The 18,052-nt window shown below is 43.8% G+C and overlaps 1 protein-coding gene across 1 annotated transcript; it reads right to left on the bottom strand.

The window, feature by feature from the left end:
- Positions 1–58: 58 nt before the first annotated feature.
- On the bottom strand, positions 59–15,147 carry LOC106609267 (inter-alpha-trypsin inhibitor heavy chain H2). Its single transcript, XM_014207873.3, has 20 exons — positions 14,726–15,147; positions 14,456–14,485; positions 13,878–13,916; positions 12,696–12,868; positions 12,450–12,554; positions 12,062–12,224; positions 11,707–11,943; positions 9,314–9,430; positions 8,935–9,103; positions 8,589–8,714; positions 8,227–8,408; positions 7,822–8,007; positions 6,911–7,050; positions 6,565–6,737; positions 6,213–6,347; positions 1,533–1,646; positions 1,246–1,453; positions 933–1,105; positions 630–741; positions 59–429 (listed from the first exon to the last, which is right to left on the bottom strand). Exons 1-20 carry the CDS (start codon positions 14,816–14,818, stop codon positions 279–281), a joined length of 2,826 nt encoding a protein of 941 aa, XP_014063348.3. The 5' UTR covers positions 14,819–15,147; the 3' UTR covers positions 59–278.
- Between the last annotated feature and the right edge of the window lie 2,905 nt (positions 15,148–18,052).

The following is an 18,052-nucleotide window of genomic DNA, read 5'->3' as shown; positions in this document are numbered from 1 at the left end:
TAAAGTTCAAACCCGGCAGCATAGTCTTCATGAAAATAATGAAACATTCACACTGCTATACATACTGATACTGCTTTTTATAACGTTTTATAAAGAGAGAGAGAGTTGTCAGACAGAGATGTGATATGAAAACAGGTAATAACAGATATGTGTCTAGTCAGATTGACTGCAAATGTGTGTGTCTCCTGTACCTGTGGAATAGGATATCCCTTAGAACTACGCCCTGTCTCTGACTGCCTGGGTTACGTGGTACCCCTGTGTGCCTGGCGATTGGTCGCTCAGAGCGGGAGCGGCAGGAAGCTGTCGAGTCGTGGGACGATGTAGTTGGTGTAATGGCCGTCGATGAAGCCTTTGCCACTGTTGTGGATGAACCAGCAGAAGACGTCAGATCCACGTTTATTATCCCGCCTGTAGTCCTTCTGCCAGCCCCTGTCACACACATCCAATAGTTACAACCTCATCCACAAGCCTCACTGTGTTAGCACTCACATGCACTATGTCCCACTGTGTGATATGGTGGAAGGATTACCTGAACAGAGATGAAGTCTACCGACTGAGTATGTGTGACGTGTGCTGATGTTTTTCCTGTAATGGTGTGTGGTTTTACTCGGCAGCAGGGATGTTCTTACCTGGTGACGACCAGCTTGTTGCCCTTCACCTCCATGGTGGCCTCCTTCTTCAGAGGGTCAGCTCCCCGGTGCAGGTTAAACACCCTCACCTCTGGCTCCTGGCCAAACTGACCTACACACACACACAGATCAGTGAAACCTAGTGAAGTAGGCTACGATTAAATATAGGGATACTGCTGCAGGATTCACTTTAAGAGAGACGTAGGGTATCTTGCCACTATATGTAAAATAATTTAATTAGATTATAACATTATTGTAACAGTACAGTAACAGGGTAACACTTGGGTCCAATAGGTGACCTACCTATAAGGCCGTGGGCCTGCGAGGAGTACTGGTTGTTGTTGGGGATATAGAGGCCCAGGTAGTCCACGTGGGTTGGGTGTTTCTTCCACACACGATGTAGCAGCACCATCACAGTGATCTTGTCATCCACCGTCACCATCACCTTGGAGTCCTTCACTATGGAAACCTTCACCCTGAAACACACAGAGATCATAGCACGTGGTTAAAACAGGAAACCGTGTACTTTTGAAATGTACTTTTTTACCTTACCACAGTAAAATAGGCTGACGGTGCCTGACCAGCGGTTTGTGTGTGTGGGTGTGCATGTTCCTACCTGTCCTGGGTGATGTCGGCCGTGGCTCCCCAGGTGAAGGAGTGGTTGTTCCTGCCGTCAGTCAGGTCGATACGGTCGGTGCTGACTGACAACCTGATGCCGTCAGGCTGGTAGAACACTGAGACGGTGCCAAAGTACGTGTTCACCTTCTCCTTGTCCTCCACCCCCACCCTCTTAGAGCCAACCAACTGACCATTCACCACCACACCTGGAGGACAGAGAGGGCGGTGAATAGAGGTAAGTGGACACAAGCAGAGACACACACATTTTTGCATGCACACACATACCTGCACCAGGGTCTGACACCAGATTGAGGATGTGTCCAGGTTCTGAGTCGATGTTGAAGCAGATGTCCATGTTGTTTTTAGGCAGGTGGACGATGAAGTGAGGGTCGTTCTCCACTGTCACACAGAAAACACACAGACAGACAACCGTTACTATAGTGACACAATGGACATAAGAATATTACCCACTGCAAAATTGCCAGGTAGGGAAGTAGGCAATGTTGATGGCGCAATGCAGCTGCTTTTATCTCAATATCAAATCATTTCTGGGTAACAATTAAGTAACTTACTGTGATTGTTTTCAATTAAAATGGTCAAAAAGAATAAAAAATAGTTACATGTGGACAGTACCAAAACATATTATCTAATGATTCTGACTCATTGCAGCAAAATCTGCAGTACTGGGATAGTTGTATCCCCCATATGTATAACATTCTATTGGTTGCAAGAATTTTGTATAGTCATTTAAATTGGAAAACACGAAGTTTTGAATCCAGCGTTGTTTTCTGTATCAGTTCATAAACCATGTGCCATGGAATCAATGCATCCAAAATTTCTTCCCGACTATTTTGCAAATATATATGGCACAGCTGTCATTTTTTGGGTCCTTAAATGAAACTGGTATACTTTTTTATTTATTACAATTTTCTTTAGCCAATTTTGGTCTTTAATGCAGGGCCGACAGACAAGTTCCTTACTTTCTCCCCCTTCCACTTGCCTCTACCATTTAACATTTTGAGTACAGGAGACATTTCCACATATTTTTGTTAGCTGCATGTGTAACAACTCTGCCAGTCCTATTTAGGATATCATTTACAAAGATTGTACCTTTTTTAAACATTCTTTCCAAAAATATAGTTTTTTTAATCAATTAGTATATTTGAATTTAACCATAATATTTGTTGTAATATTTGTTCTGTTTTTTTTCTGGTGGATTAAACTGAAATTGCAACCAACTTTTGTTTTAAAAATAGAGATATTTTGTAGATGATTTCATTTTCAAATAACCGAAAGTGAGAGTCTGTAATCTGAATAAAGGGAAAAAGACCATTCTTGAACATGGTGTAAGACATCCTTACTAATCTGCTAGGGAACCAGTTCGGATTTAAGCATAAACTTTTGAATGACTGAAGCCTTTAGTGAGAGGTCTAATGCTTTAATATTTAATCATTATTGCCCTCCGTATTCATATTATTTATATAAATAGGCCCATTTAATTTTGTCTGGCTTGCCATTCCAAATAAAATAGAATATTTTTTGCTCATATAATTTAAAAAACAAGTCGCTAGGTGTACAGTAGTCAAGGCCATAAGCAAATAGGTAAACTGGGATATGACTAAAGAGTTAATGAGACAGGTATTTTCCTTTCCACGGTAGCAAGATCTTATCTATTTTTGCTAACTTTACATTAAAATGCATTGTAATGAGATCATTTCTTTCTTTCGGGATATGAATACTGAGTATGTCCACTTCACCGTCAGACCATTTTATTGGTAAATTACACGGTAATATAAAAGTTGTATTTTTTTGTGATCCAATACGTAATATTGTATACTTACCATCATTTGGTTGTAATCCAGAGGAGACAAAAAAATTATCTAGATCCTCTATGAGGCTGTAGAGGGATCCAAATTGTGGATTTAAAAGTAAACATGAATCATCAGCGTTCAATGACACCTTTGTTTTTAAGCCCTGGATTTCTAGGCCCTTGATATTATTGTTGGATCTGCTTTTAACATTTCGATGGCCATAATAAATAGATATGCCGATAGTGGACAACCTTGTTTTACTCGCCTTGACAGTTTAAAACTTTCTGAGAAGTAGACATTATTTACTATTTTACACCTAGGGTTGAAAATTCTAATATTCCATATATTCCAGTCATACTTTATATATATATATATATATATATATATATATATATTCCAGTCGTAACTTTATCAAAAGCCTTTTCAAAGTCAGCTATGAATATCAGGCCTGGTTTCCCAGATTTGTCATAGTGTTCTATTGTTTCCAGTACTTGTCTTGTATTATCTCCAATGTGTCGTCCATGTAAAAAAAACTGTCTGATTAGGATTAATAATATCTTTTCAATTCTAAGCGCTACGCACTTTGCTAGAATTTTTACATCACATCAAAAAAATAGCTTCTTAGCAAAATGCAATTTCTCAAGGACAACTTTTGCTAGGACTGTCTGGGAGTGGTCTGAGAGAGGTGCATAATTGGAGGAGCCTAATGGGAGGGATGTGTAACCTGAAACTAGCTGTTATGTTTTATTTATTTTTATTTCACCTTTATTTAACCAGGTAGGAAAGTTGAGAACAAGTTCTCATTTACAATTGCGACCTGGCCAAGATAAAGCAAAACAGTTTGATACATACAACAACACAGAGTTACACATGGAGTAAAACAAACATACAGTCAATAATACAGTAGAAAAATAAGTCTATATACAATGTGAGCAAATGAGGTGAGATAAGGGAGGTAAAGGCAAAAAAAGGCCATAGTGGCGAAGTACATACAATATAGCAAGTAAAGCACTGGAATGGTAGATTTGCAGTGGAAGAAAGTGCAAAGTAGAAATATAAATAATGGGGTGCAAAGGAGCAAAATAAAAAAATTAAAAAATAAATACAGTAGGGGAAGAGGTAGTTGTTTGGGCTAAATTATAGATGGGCTATGTACAGGTGCAGTAATCTGTGAACTGCTCTGACAGCTGGTACTTAAAGCTAGTGAGGGAGATAAGTGTTTCCAGTTTCAGAGATTTTTATAGTTCGTTCCAGTCATTAGCAGCAGAGAACTGGAAGGAGAGGCGGCCGAAGGAGGAATTGGCTTTGGGGGTGACCAGAGAGATATACCTGCTGGAGCGTGTGCTACAGGTGGGTGCTGCTATGGTGACCAGCGAGCTGAGATAAGGGGGGACTTTACCTAGCAGGGTCTTGTAGATGACCTGGAGCCAGTGGGTTTGGCGACGAGTATGAAGCGAGGGCCAGCAAACGAGAGCGTACAGGTCGCAGTGGTGGGTAGTATATGGGGCGTTGGTGACAAAATGGATGGCACTGTGATAGACTGCATCCAATTTATTGAGTAGGGTATTGGAGGCTATTTTGTAAATGACATCGCCGAAGTCGACGATCGGTAGGATGGTCAGTTTTACGAGGGTATGTTTGGCAGCATGAGTGAAGGATGCTTTGTTGCGAAATAGGAAGCCAATTCTAGATTTAACTTTGGATTGGAGATGTTTGATGTGAGTCTGGAAGGAGAGTTTACAGTCTAACCAGACACCTAGGTATTTGTAGTTGTCCACATATTCTAAGTCAGAACCGTCCAGAGTAGTGATGCTGGACGGGCGGGCAGGTGTAGGCAGTGATCGGTTGAAGAGCATTCATTTAGTTTTACTTGTATTTCAGAGCAGTTGGAGGCCACGGAAGGAGAGTTGTATGGCATTGAAGCTCGTCTGGAGGGTTGTTGACACAGTGTCCAAAAAAGGACCAGAAGTATACAGAATGGTGTCGTCTGCGTAGAGGTGAATCAGAGACTCACCAGCAGCAAGAGCGACATCATTGATGTATACAGAGAAGAGAGTCAGCCCATGAATTGAACCCTGTGGCACCCCTATAGAGACTGCCAGAGGTCCGGACAACAGGCCCTCCGATTTGACACACTGAACTCTATCAGAGAAGTAGTTGGTGAACCAGGCGAGGCAATCATCTGAGAAACCAAGACTATTGAGTCTGCCAATGAGGATGTGGTGATTGACAGAGTCGAAAGCCTTGGCCAGGTCAATGAATACGGCCGCACAGTATTGTTTCTTATCGATGGCGGTTAAGATATCGTTTAGGACCTTGAGCGTGACTGAGGTGCACCCGTGACCAGCTCTGAAACCAGATTGCATAGCGGAGAAGGTGCGGTGGGATTCGAAATGGTAGGTAATCTGTTTGTTGACTTGGCTTTCGAAGACCTTAGAAAGGCAGGGTAGGGTAGATATAGGTCTGTAGCAGTTAGGGTCAAGAGTGTCCCCCCTTTTGAAGAGGGGGATGACCGCAGCTGCTTTCCAATCTTTGGGAATCTCAGACGACACGAAAGAGAGGTTGAACAGGCTAGTAATAGGGGTTGCAACAATTTCGGCAGATAATTTTAGAAAGAAAGGGTCCAGATTGTCTAGCCCGGCTGATTTGTAGGGGTCCAGATTTTGCAGCTCTTTCAGAACATCAGCTGACTGGATTTGGGAGAAGGAGAAATGGGGAAGGCTTGGGCGAGTTGCTGTGGGGGGTGCAGTGCTGTTGACCGGGGTAGGGGTAGCCAGGTGGAAAGCATGGCCAGCCGTAGAAAAATGCTTATTGAAATTCTCAATTATAGTGGATAGGCAGAGAGGTGTGCAAACTCTCTTTGTTATTGGCCTATAAACTTATATCGCTTGGTGATGTCATCAGTCAGTCCAAAAACCCCACCCAGCAAAACAAGCTGAAATTTCAGGCAGACTTTTCAAACAGCTCTTACACAGTGCATTATCATAATATTCACAATTTCACAGCATTATTCCAACCTCATAGTGTGGAAATATATATACAACACAGGGAATGGCTATGTGTGTCTTTCTACGTATTGTGATATGGACAGGTAGAGAAGCATTAAACTGTAGCACAGATGTGTATAGAGGTGTGTGTGTGTTGTTATTGTCACCTATGGTGATGTGATCTGGTAGGGGCCTCTCGGCGTGGCTAGGGGGGGCAGGGGTGGTCATCTGGACCCAGGGGGGGATGCTGTGAACCATCTGCACTGGAGTCCTTCCTCCGAGAGCAGTCATACCAGATCCTCCTACACACACACACACACACACACACACACACACACACACACACACACACACACACACACACACACACACACACACACACACACACACACACACACACACACACACACACACACACACACACACAAAACGAGTTTGGGAAAGCTTTAGTCACTCTCTTGCCCTCATGTACATTTACAAGACCCAAAATGGGGGACTCTAGTGATTTTTATCAGGCACCTGCACAACAGCCCTGTTTGGGGTCCTTAGGGGAGTCAGCGAGCAGCCTCTCCTTGGCCTCCTCACTCTCCACCAGTAGGGCAGTGAGGGGCGTGACAAACTGGTGCTCCACAGCCAGGGTCAGGATCCTCTGTGTGATCTTCCTCTTCTGACCAGCAGTGGGGGCCAGGGACCTGCAGGGAACAGGGATATAACATTCACAAAATGTTACTCTGTGTGTTTATTCATGTTCTGTATTCTGTATCGAAGGGCTGGCAATTTATAGCACAAGCTTTGTATTCACTCCTTAGATTGAAAATAAAGATGTGTTAAACTCTCTCTCTCTCCCTTTCTCCCACTCTCTCACCTCTCGGCCAGTAGCTGGTTGACAGTGATGTAGGCCCACATCTGTCTGGCGAAGCCAGTGAAGGCATGCTGCTGCTGGGCCAGTGCAGCGTCTAGCTCCAGGTAGTCTGCTTCAGTCTGAAGGGACAGGTCCAGACGATCCTGGGAGGAAGAGGGGGACAGAGAGAGGGTAGGACACATGTGTGTGTGTGTGTGTGTGTGTGTGTGTGTGTGTGTGTGTGTGTGTGTGTGTGTGTGTGTGTGTGTGTGTGTGTGGTGTGTGTGTGTGTGTGTGTGTGTGTGTGTGTGTGTATGCGTATGCAGTGGTGTAAAGTACTTAAGTAAAAAATATTTTTAAAGTACTACTTAAGTAATTTTTTCGGGTATCTGTACTTTACTATTTATATGTTTGACTACTTTTACTTCACTACATTGCTCCATAAAAGTATGTACTTTTTACTCCATACATTTTTCCTGACACCCAAAAGTACTTTTTACATTTTGAATGCTTAGCAGGATAGGAAAATGGAAAATTCCCCCACTTATCAAGAGAATATCCCTGGTCATCGCTACTGCCTCATATCTGGTGGACTCACTAAACAAAAATGTTTTGTTTGTTAAATATGTCTGAGTGTTGGAGTTTGCCCCTGGCTATCTGGTTTGGTTAATATAAGCAATTTCAAATGATTTATACTTTTACTTTTGATACTTAAGTATATTTTTGCAATTACATTTAGTTTTGATACTTAAGTATATTTAAAATCATATACTTTTAGAATTTTACTCCAGTAGTATTTTACTGGGTTACTTTCACTTTCACTTGAGTCATTTTCTATTAAGGTATCTTTACTTTTACTCAAGTATGACTTTTAGGTACTTTTTCCACCATCGTGTGTATGAGTGTGCATGCGTGCATGTGTATGTATGACTCACAGAGGATGCAGTGGTGAAGCTGTTTAGAGTAGTGGAGTCAGAGGGCAGCACCTTCCCAGCCACCACCAGCTCTGAGCCACTGAAGTACTTGTCAAAGTGGTTCTGGGTGACGTCAGAGACAGAGTCCTCTGGGAACTGAACTGTGATCTTCCTCAGGAGAGGAGACGAGACCTGGCTGTAGAACCGCTGGAGGGGGAGAGCGGAGGAGGGTGGTGAGTTCCCAGAGGTCAGAGATGGCGGTGAGAGAGTAATTATACAACAATAGGAGGAGAATTCAGAGGAGAGGTAGTCCTACAAAGGGGGGAGAGCGGAGGGAGGGGATGGAGGAGGAGTAGTGATACAACTGGATGCAGGATTAGGGAGAGAAGGATGAATGGGAGTTTTAGGGGCAGGGGTCTATTGTACCCGTATCTGATCTGAGGCGTCGTGGCTGGTGTAGATCCTCTGGGCCACGCCCCTATTCTCCATGGCGATGCGTTCCAGGAAGTCGTAGTCGACATCGAAGCCGATGCCCAATGAGAAGAGAGAGAACTCCTCCCTCATGACCTTCTTCAGATTCTTCTGGATGGCGCTGAGCTTGATCTCTCCTACACAGAGAGGGAGAGATGGTGGATGACGGTAACACAATAATATGAAGGGCAGTACACCACTAGAGGTTATTAGATGGGGTGTGAGGGTGAAAATTAAGGGGGGTGAAGTGGTATGAGGTGGGTGATGAAAAGTCAGTCAGTGTCCGTTTTGGGATCAGCAGCGGTAGGATGTCTCACCGACAGTGGGGTCTCCATCAGACACCAGCATGATCATGGAGACAGAGCGTGGGTCAATCATGCCCTGATTGGACGCCTTCACCAGCATCTGCACCGCCCTCATCAATGCCTCATTGATATTGGTGCCTGAATCGGGTCAAAGGGCAGCGAGAACCAATCAGATACATTTCCAGACACAGCCTTTCATTATCTACCACTCTTTCCTCTCTTCCTCTTTCCTCTGTCTCTCCCAATTACTTAATTCCACCCAACCCTCTACTTCCTTATACTCCTCCACATCTCTCTCTCTTTCTCTGTCGCTCTCTTTCTTTCATCCCTCCCTTTTCTCTCTCCGTCCTTCTCTCACCTCCGTTGGGTTTGATGTTCTGGATGTATTTCTTGGCCTCAGCCACCTGTATGGTGCTGCCTGGAACCAGCTCCTCGCTCCAGCAGCGCACGTTGTGGTTGAAGTCAACAATGCTGAAGTAGTCATCCATGGTCAGGTCATCCAATATGGTCTGCATAGCCTCCACAGTCTGAGAGAGAGAGAGAGTTATAGAGCAAGAGAGAGCGATAAAGTCATAAATGAGATTGGAGTAATTTAAGTGCAGTTTCACAGAATACCCACATGAGGGCAGTGTTGCATTTGGCAGGCAGGCTCTGCCGGTTGTGAGAGAAGAGAGATGTACGACCCTGATGGGGCACAGATTGACCCCTGTGAGTTTTTCTGTGGTTACGTCACACACCTGCTTCATCTTGACTCCCCACATAGATCCACTGACGTCGATGACGAACACAATGTTTTTAGGAAGGGGGGAGAGGTTGGCCGGGGCGAAGAAATGCACAAAATGCCCGTCAGAAACCTAGGAGAAACAGTGAGATAACAGTGACCCATACTTCCTGTATTACATTTCTGTTACAAAGTAAAAGTAACTTTTGGAGAGATTGGAAACCCAAATTGGTCTACATGGACAAGTTCTGGCCTGGTTTAGATCTTATCTGTCGGAAAGATATCAGTTTGTCTCTGTGAATGGTTTGTCCTCTGACAAATCAATTGTAAATTTCGGTGTTCCTCAAGGTTCCGTTTTAGGACCACTATTGTTTTCACTATATATTTTACCTCTTGGGGATGTCATTCGAAAACATAATGTTAAATTTCACTGCTATGCGGACGACACACAGCTGTACATTTCAATGAAACATGGTGAAGCCCCAAAATTGCCCTCGCTAGAAGCCTGTGTTTCAGACATAAAGAAGTGGATGGCTGCAAACTTTCTACTTTTAAACTCGGACAAAACAGAGATGCTTGTTCTAGGTCCCAAGAAACAAAGAGATCTTCTGTTGAATCTGACAATTAATCTGGATGGTTGTACAGTCGTCTCAAATAAAACTGTGAAGGACCTCGGCGTTACTCTGGACCCTGATCTCTCTTTTGAAGAACATATCAAGACTGTTTCAAGGACAGCTTTTTTCCATCTACGTAACATTGCAAAAATCAGAAATTTTCTGTCCAAAAATGACGCAGAAAAATTAATCCATGCTTTTGTTACTTCTAGGCTGGACTACTGCAATGCTCTACTTTCCGGCTACCCGGATAAAGCACTAAATAAACTTCAGTTAGTGCTAAATACGGCTGCTAGAATCCTGACTAGAACCAAAAAATTTGATCATATTACTCCAGTGTTAGCCTCCCTACACTGGCTTCCTGTTAAGGCAAGGGCTGATTTCAAGGTTTTACTGTTAACCTACAAAGCATTACATGGGCTTGCTCCTACCTATCTTTCCCATTTGGTCCTGCCGTACATACCTACACGTACGCTACGGTCACAAGACGCAGGCCTCCTAATTGTCCCTAGAATTTCTAAGCAAACGGCTGGAGGTAGGGCTTTCTCCTATAGAGCTCCATTTTTATGGAATGGTCTGCCTACCAATGTGAGAGACGCAGACTCAGTCTCAACCTTTAAGTCTTTACTGAAGACTTATCTCTTCAGTAGGTCCTATGATTAAGTATAGTCTGGCCCAGGAGTGTGAAGGTGAACGGAAAGGCTGGAGCAACGAACCGCCCTTGCTGTCTCTGCCTTGCCGGTTCCCCTCTTTCCACTGGGATTCTCTGCCTCTAACCCTTTTACAGAGGCTGAGTCACTGGCCTACTGGTGTTCTTCCATGCCGTCCATGGGAGGGGTGCGTCACTTGAGTGGGTTGAGTCACTGACGTGGTCTTCCTGTCTGGGTTGGCGCCCCCCCCTTGGGTTGTGCCATGGCGGAGATCGTTGTGGGCTATACTCGGCCTTGTCTTAGGACGGTAAGTTGGTGGTTGGAGACATCCCTCTAGTGGTGTGGGGGCTGTGCTTTGGCAAAGTGGGTGGGGTTATATCCTGCCTGTTTGGCCCTGTCCGGGGGTATCATCGGATGGGGCCACAGTGTCTTCTGATCCCTCCTGTCTCAGCCTCCAGTATTTATGCTGCAGTAGTTTATGTGTCGGGGGGCTAGGGTCAGTCTGTTACATCTGGAGTATTTCTCTTGTCTTATCCGGTGTCCTGTGTGTATTTTAATATGCTCTCTCTAATTCTCTCTTTCTCTCTTTCTGTCTTTCTCTCGGAGGACCTGAGCCCTAGGACCATGCCTCAGGACTACCTGGTATGATGACTCCTTGCTGTCCCCAGTCCACCTGGCCGTGCTGCTGCTCCAGTTTCAACTGTTCTGCCTGCGGCTATGGAACCCTGACCTGTTCACCGGACGTGCTTGTTGCACCCTCGACAACTACTATGATTATTATTATTTGACCATGCTGGTCATTTATGAACATTTTAACATTTTAACATTTTGACCATGTTCTGTTATAATATCCACCCTGCACAGCCAGAAGAGGACTGGCCACCCCTCATAGCCTGGTTCCTCTCTAGGTTTCTTCCTAGGTTTTTGGCCTTTCTAGGGAGTTTTTCCTAGGGAGTTTTTCCTAGCCACCGTGCTTCTTTCACATGCTTTGCTTGCTGTTTGGGGTTTTAGGCTGGGTTTCTGTACAGCACTTTGAGAATATCAGCTGATGTACGAAGGGCTATATAAAAATAAATTTGATTGATTGATTAAAGTGACACAAAGAGTGTGTTACTGCGTGTGTTTCTGTCAGTGTGTGTACCCACATGCAGTTCCCCGGCGTTGCTGTCTCTCAGGACGTCGTATTTGACGGTAAAGACGCCATCGATAGCGCTGGTGGTGCAGTTCTCACACTTCCTCTGCTGCTGGAGCGAAGGCTTGAACACCACGTGAGCCTTGTCCTTAGAGGAGGTGAGTTTGGCCATGCCGCTGAAATGCTCTCCCAAGGTGTTCGGTGTCTCCACAGAGGCGATGCCGCTGGGCTCATAGATATACACATCCACCTGCAGAGAGACAGGGAGAAGGTTCAAATACGCTGTCCCATCAGCACTGACCTATCAAATACAGTCGTTAAATACCACACACAGGCACGCACACACGCACAAACGTAGGCTCTCTCACCTGGAACTGAGGCACCAGTCGTCCAGGCTGCAGGTATAGTGAGTGTTCATAGAAGCCCAGCTTCCTCTGCATCATTTCCTGGTAGTGCAACTCAAACTCTATCTTACTGCCGGGAGGCACGTGGACCTCCGTCTTAAAGGTCTCCATGTCCTGGGAGTTAGCCCTGTGGTGTAGCATTACCAGCTCTATAGTCAGTCACAGGACACTAGAAAGGTCTTATGTAACAACAATGTTTGTTATACACGGCATAGACCGTTATGAAGGGCATAGGATTCATAACGGTCAAAAAATGGGTGGGAACCCATTTCCTTGTATTGTCCAAGATGTCATTCTTCAGTATAGCTACACTAAATACCATAGCCATGGTGCATTGTGGGCTGTACGGTACCTGACGAGGCCTGCGGCCTTCCCTCTGGCTCTAGCCTGAGCGTAGAGGTTCCTAGCCACAGTCTTCTCCTTCACTGAGCCCACAAACGTGATCCCATTCACATTCCTAACAACAGGACACAACATAGTGCACAGCTCTTTCCATTCATTTCAGGGTTGTATTGCAGTGTGATTGCGATCGTGACATTGGGATTGTGACTGAGAATTGAGATTGTGATTTTTATTGTGATTGAGACGGTTGGCTCACATGGTGAAGTTGGTGATGAAGGCTCGTTTGGGGATCTGGACGTTGAAGCCAATGCTCTGGGCATTTGAACCAGAGTTGACCACAGAGCTCTTGACCGTGGTGTGGCTGAACCGCGACGTGATGCGGCTCTCCACCTTGTAGCTCTTAACTGTGATGTCATCACCCCGGATGGCCTACAGGGAGAGGTGGAGCACGTGAGACTGACTTTGGCTGTGATGTCATCAACTAGGGACGAGTGCCGTTGCATAGGAATTGTGAGTCATGCTCTCTACATCTTTACATCTAAACCACATAAAACAACTGGTTTCGGGACACAGAATTTTAAAAAAATCGACAAATCAAAATATCTGACTGAAAAATGGATAGGAAACATGTTTTTTGGAGTATCTACTTGATGATAAAAAAACCTTAAGAACACCTGCTCTTTCCATGACAGACTGACCAGGTGAATCCAGGAGGAAGCTATGATCCCTTTTTGATGTCACTTGTTAAATACATTTCAATCAGTGTAGATGAAGGAGAGGAGACAGGTTAAAGAAGGCTTTTTAAGCCTTGAGACAATTGAGACATGGTTTTTGTGTGTGTGCCATCCCGAGGGTGAATGAGCAAAGCAAAATGTTTAAGTGCCTTTGAACGGGGTATGGTAGTAGGTGCCAGGTGCAGCGGTTTGTGTCAGGAACTGCAACGCTGCTGGGTTTTTAACGCTCAACAGTTTCCTGTGTCTATCAAGAATGGTCTACCACCCAAAGGACATCCAGCCAATTTGACACAACTGTGGGAAGCATTGGAGTCAACACGAGCCAGCATCCCTGTGGAACGCTTTCGACACCTTGTAGAATCCATGACCCAACGATTTGAGGCTGTTCTGAGGGCAAAAGGGGGAGGTACAACTCAATATTAGGAAGGTGTCCCTAATGTTTGGTATACTCAGTGTATAATGTGTGTGTCCAATAATGTTTGGTATACTCAGTGTATAACAGGCTGTGAATTCTGAGAAAGAAAATGACACATTTTACCACAGAAACGTTAAATGGATGTAGCAACTGCAGAGTGAAGTCAATAACCTATCTGTCAGCGGATTCTCTTCAAACAGGACCATTGATTAGTAGATAAGAGGACTAAACTCTGTCACATTGGACAGAGGGGTCGAACATCAAGCAGAGGCCAGAGAGAGAAACCTACCTCAAAGTCTTCCTGCTCCTCACTGGTCAATATCGCCCTCTGGAAACACACCGAAACAATCAGCTCTGAATCTGCTTTACAGATACCCATTCTAAAACCCCAAATAGCAAGCAATGCGGATGCAGGAGTATCTGTATTGTCCCATACTGCCCTCAGAGAGAAAATGTTTCATATGTAACAGTAACTATAGGTTGGTGATAATGGCATAAAAATTCTATAGACATTCTAAATGAAATGTTTGAATTGTCAGTAAGCCTATATTGACCACATGTATAGGACTTTCATTGGGTTCAAACCATTGACCTCAGCGTAACACCTTTATCAATAGTTCAGAGGTCAATGAGGCAGACTGCTTGCTTTTACATGTTGTTGGTATTCTATTTCCGTAACTGGGCAAAACAAAAAACCCACCTCAAGACAGGATAATTTCCCTCATAATATGTTGCGTTATTGAATCAATGTAATATTGAATATAAGAAATGCACATTATTAACAATTGTGAATAGCAAACTATGACATTATATAACATTAATTCAGACAAATTGTTTGAAAAAATTAAAAAAAGAGTTTCATCTCACCTTAAATCGTCCATGTTGTTCCTCTAATGACTGGTAGAACAAAAGGGTCGTTTGTAAAATAGAGAATAAAAGTTGTACATTAATCAATCACATGGACATCACATAAAATATAGTTCTGTAAAATACACATTTGTATTTATTAAGAATCGACATTAGCTGCTGCCAAGGCAGGAGCTACTCTTCCTGGGGTCCAGCAGCATTAAGGCAATTAAGACACATAAAACAATCTCATTATCGTATAACAGTCGACATTGAAATATATGAACTCACCGTTTCCGTCTCCCACTCTCCCTCTACCACAAACTCAAAGCAGTGGGTTTGGTGTAGGGCCAACAGGCCTAGGAGGAGAGCCAGGCGTCTCATGGTTCCAGGCCTGTATGTGTTGCCTGAGGTTTAACACTCCCAGATATAGTCCTTCAGCCGGGACCCAAGAGGGAGCAGAAAGATCCCAAAATGAGGGTTAAAAATCCACTGAGTGCTGATAGACGCTTGGCCCCAGTCAATATTTGTTGTGTTTCACGTAACCCGGAGAGGGAAACTTTGAAACTTGACCTGCCGTGTAGGAGGGTAAATACAGCATATTTGGGATCGTACAGGTTCGGTTTTGGGTTGGTTTTCTCTTTGATTTATGCAGGCCTAAAGCCTGCAACACGCACAGACAATCAGAACTGGGTTTCCAATGCTGGTATGTACAGATTTAAACACTGGCATACTGTAGCAGTAGTTTCCTCTCTCTATGTGATCATAATAATACCTGTGGATTGGCCACGTGGCAGTGGAGGTAACGTTTGGACTGTAGACAGAGTTCAAACATTCCATTTGGCGCCAAATTTGGCCACTTTGCATGGCAATCACTGTGAGGTCAGGTCAATTCTCTTTTCGCTGTGCAACAACAACCGAATAAAAACAGAAATAGAGGGGAAAAAGGGACTATTGACCTTTGTCACCATGCTGGGTGTATACTGCATTAAAGGAATAATCCACTAAAAAACTATATTTTGGTATTTGTAGTCCACTGTTGATTCAGTCCCAAAATGTTTTGCATGTGAGCGATCAAATTTTCAAGATATGGGACTTTCAAAAAGCACATTGTAACTTGCCACATCATCATGATAAGGCAAATCGCTTGATTCCTTGACTGCTGACATGCAAAACACTTTGGGACTAATGCATTTAAAAAAAAATGTTTTTGAGTGGATTATTCCTTTAAGGTGTAAACACTGTTCCTGAATGATTAATTGACCAATCATAGGGAGTCTCTCGCAAGCTCTCTGGGGGAATCATGCAACTGGGTTTAGTTTTTGAGTGTGGTGCTGTGTGGTGCTGAGACTACTACATCTGAGAGGGCACACCTTACTATCCAGACCTCTGTCTCTGACATGCACCGCTGTCACATAGCAATAACAAATGCTACTATATTAGATATTTGTATTTTCCCAGTGTTATACAGTACACAAATCTTTGAAAATGTACATATACATTAATATTTCCCATAAAGAAATCTCAATTAAAAAAACACACACCACAATTTTTTAAATTATATTTAAATGTGTATTAAAATACTAATCTGATCTTATCGTTTGATTTAATTATGAGCAGTATAGGCACCAGGGTTGTGGTCAATTCCTTTTTTTGTAAGTCAATTTAGAAAGTAAACTGAAATTCCAATTCAATTTCAACTTTCCTCATTGCCTTCTGTAAAATAAATTGGAATTGGAATTGGAATTTCAGTGTACTCCTGAATCGACTGATTTAAAATGGAATTGACCCCAACCCTGGTAGGCACAGTTCAATCACAGTATCAATCAGAAAGACACAGGATGGTCATGGCTGCTGCCAACTGGTCTTCTGAGGTCAAATGCCACCTGCTCCGTGGGGGTGCCTTCACATGCTCCAATTCCTGGCCTCTTCCATGTTTTACGGGGGGGGGGGGGGGGGGGGGTGTTTGCTTGTCTGACAGTTTAATGAAAATCAGAGCTCTGAGCCTGACTTCCCTCTGTATACCGACCAGTGCGGACCTCTCGTCCCCTGCGAGGTGCTGGCTGGCTGTACTGGGAGATGAACCGACCTATCTGACGTGACCAGTTCTTCAGCCACGACTCCTGTAGAACTACAGAGGAACTGTGTAATCCAATAAATAAGACATGTAGCTAAGGAATAAATGTCAAGAATACACTGCTTTATCTCACTACTGTTTTTTGTTCTTTAAAGTTCATCTTCAATGTCCGCTGAAATGCGTTCGGAAACGTTTTCCACTCATTAAGAAATGTAAATGCACATTTCTGGAGGAAAAAAAGCACTTGGAAAAGAGACATCGAAAGCAACTTGAAATTGATTGAACACACACACACACACACACACACACACACACACACACACACACACACACACACACACACACACACACACACACACACACACACACACACACAGCAAGCGAACTACAATGCCAACTCAAAAGAAGTATTGCTCAGAAAATAAACAGCCCCTAAAACATCCTGTAAAGTCTCAGCTGAAATGACAGAATGGCAGCATTTCCAGTCTGAGTAATGATAATGACAGAGTTTTATGTTAATCCAATGTAATTGTGTGCTGGGCCGGCATTATGGGCGGGCCCTAGGGGGCCTAGCCCGCCCTACCGCACCTCCTTGCCCGTACAAATAAAATATGTAAATATTGATCCTTTATTTGACCAAAACGCGCACCGATAGAAAGACGCATCAATCTCACATAAAGCATCTAAGCTAGCGAAACAGCGCCCCTCTGTCTCCAGAAGAATGGCATGTCATACTTTTTCTGACCAGACAGCATCAGATACATGTGCTACATATGGTAAGACAGAGGGGCGCTGTTCTGCGCGCTAGTTTCAGAAGAGAGGATGAGGCGAAGTGAGAAGGCTCACTCTAGCCAAAATCTTTCCTTAATAAGCCCAATGCGTTTCTATGTGCATAATATACAGACCTAAGCTTGTCACCTACAGTCCCGTAATTTGGGACAACGACTCGCATTATTAGGACGGAGACATGAGCATCTCATCATTATACACAGATCACAATGTGTGAAGATAATGTGTCTTGAGCATAATTTTAAATGTTGCAACTAGAAGAAGGGGAGGGGTGTGTGGCGAAGAGATGAGCATCTTTCTCCAGAATGCATGCACTCAGCTCTCCAGAATGTACTCAGCTCTCCAGAATGTACTCAGCTCTCCAGAATGTGCTCTGCTGTCTCCTGCCAATTCTTGCACATTCATTGTTTCCTTTTGTGAATCGTTTTCCCTTTGACTGGTTATTTTGATCAATTCCCTATTACATATGTAACCAGTAGGCTAGAAAATGTACCATTAATCCCTGTCATTTGGTTACATTAATTACTCTTAATGCATGCATTACAGTAAATGATGGTTCTCATTCTCGGAGTGGAATGTTGTTCGCAAAATTCACAACCTGCTACAGTTGTGTGAAACAGGTTGGTTTATTTCATAGCTTAGGGCTTCCAGGTGGCGCAGCGGTCTAAGGCACTGCATCTCAGTGCTAGAGGTGTCACTACAGACCCTGGTTTGATTCCAAGCTGTATCACAACCAGCCGTGTTTGGAAACG

This window comes from Salmo salar, chromosome 07 (genome assembly GCF_965601325.2).
Source record: "Salmo salar chromosome 07, fSalSal1, whole genome shotgun sequence".
NCBI classification, from domain to species: domain Eukaryota; kingdom Metazoa; phylum Chordata; class Actinopteri; order Salmoniformes; family Salmonidae; genus Salmo; species Salmo salar.
The sequence above is the reverse complement of the archived record's forward strand: the minus strand, read 5'-3'. Positions and strand labels throughout refer to the sequence as shown.

What these genes read in the sequence shown, in the direction of transcription:
- LOC106609267 (XM_014207873.3), bottom strand. Translation starts at nt 14,818, where the DNA reads ATGAGACGCCTGGCTCTCCTCCTAGGCCTGTTGGCCCTACACCAAACC. An exon ending in GAGAGTGGGAGACGGAAACG is followed by an intron (nt 14,486 to 14,725) that starts GTGAGTTCATAT and finishes TTGTTCTACCAG; the next exon opens with TCATTAGAGGAACAACATGG. An exon ending in AGGAGCAGGAAGACTTTGAG is followed by an intron (nt 12,869 to 13,877) that starts GTAGGTTTCTCT and finishes CTCTCCCTGTAG; the next exon opens with GCCATCCGGGGTGATGACAT.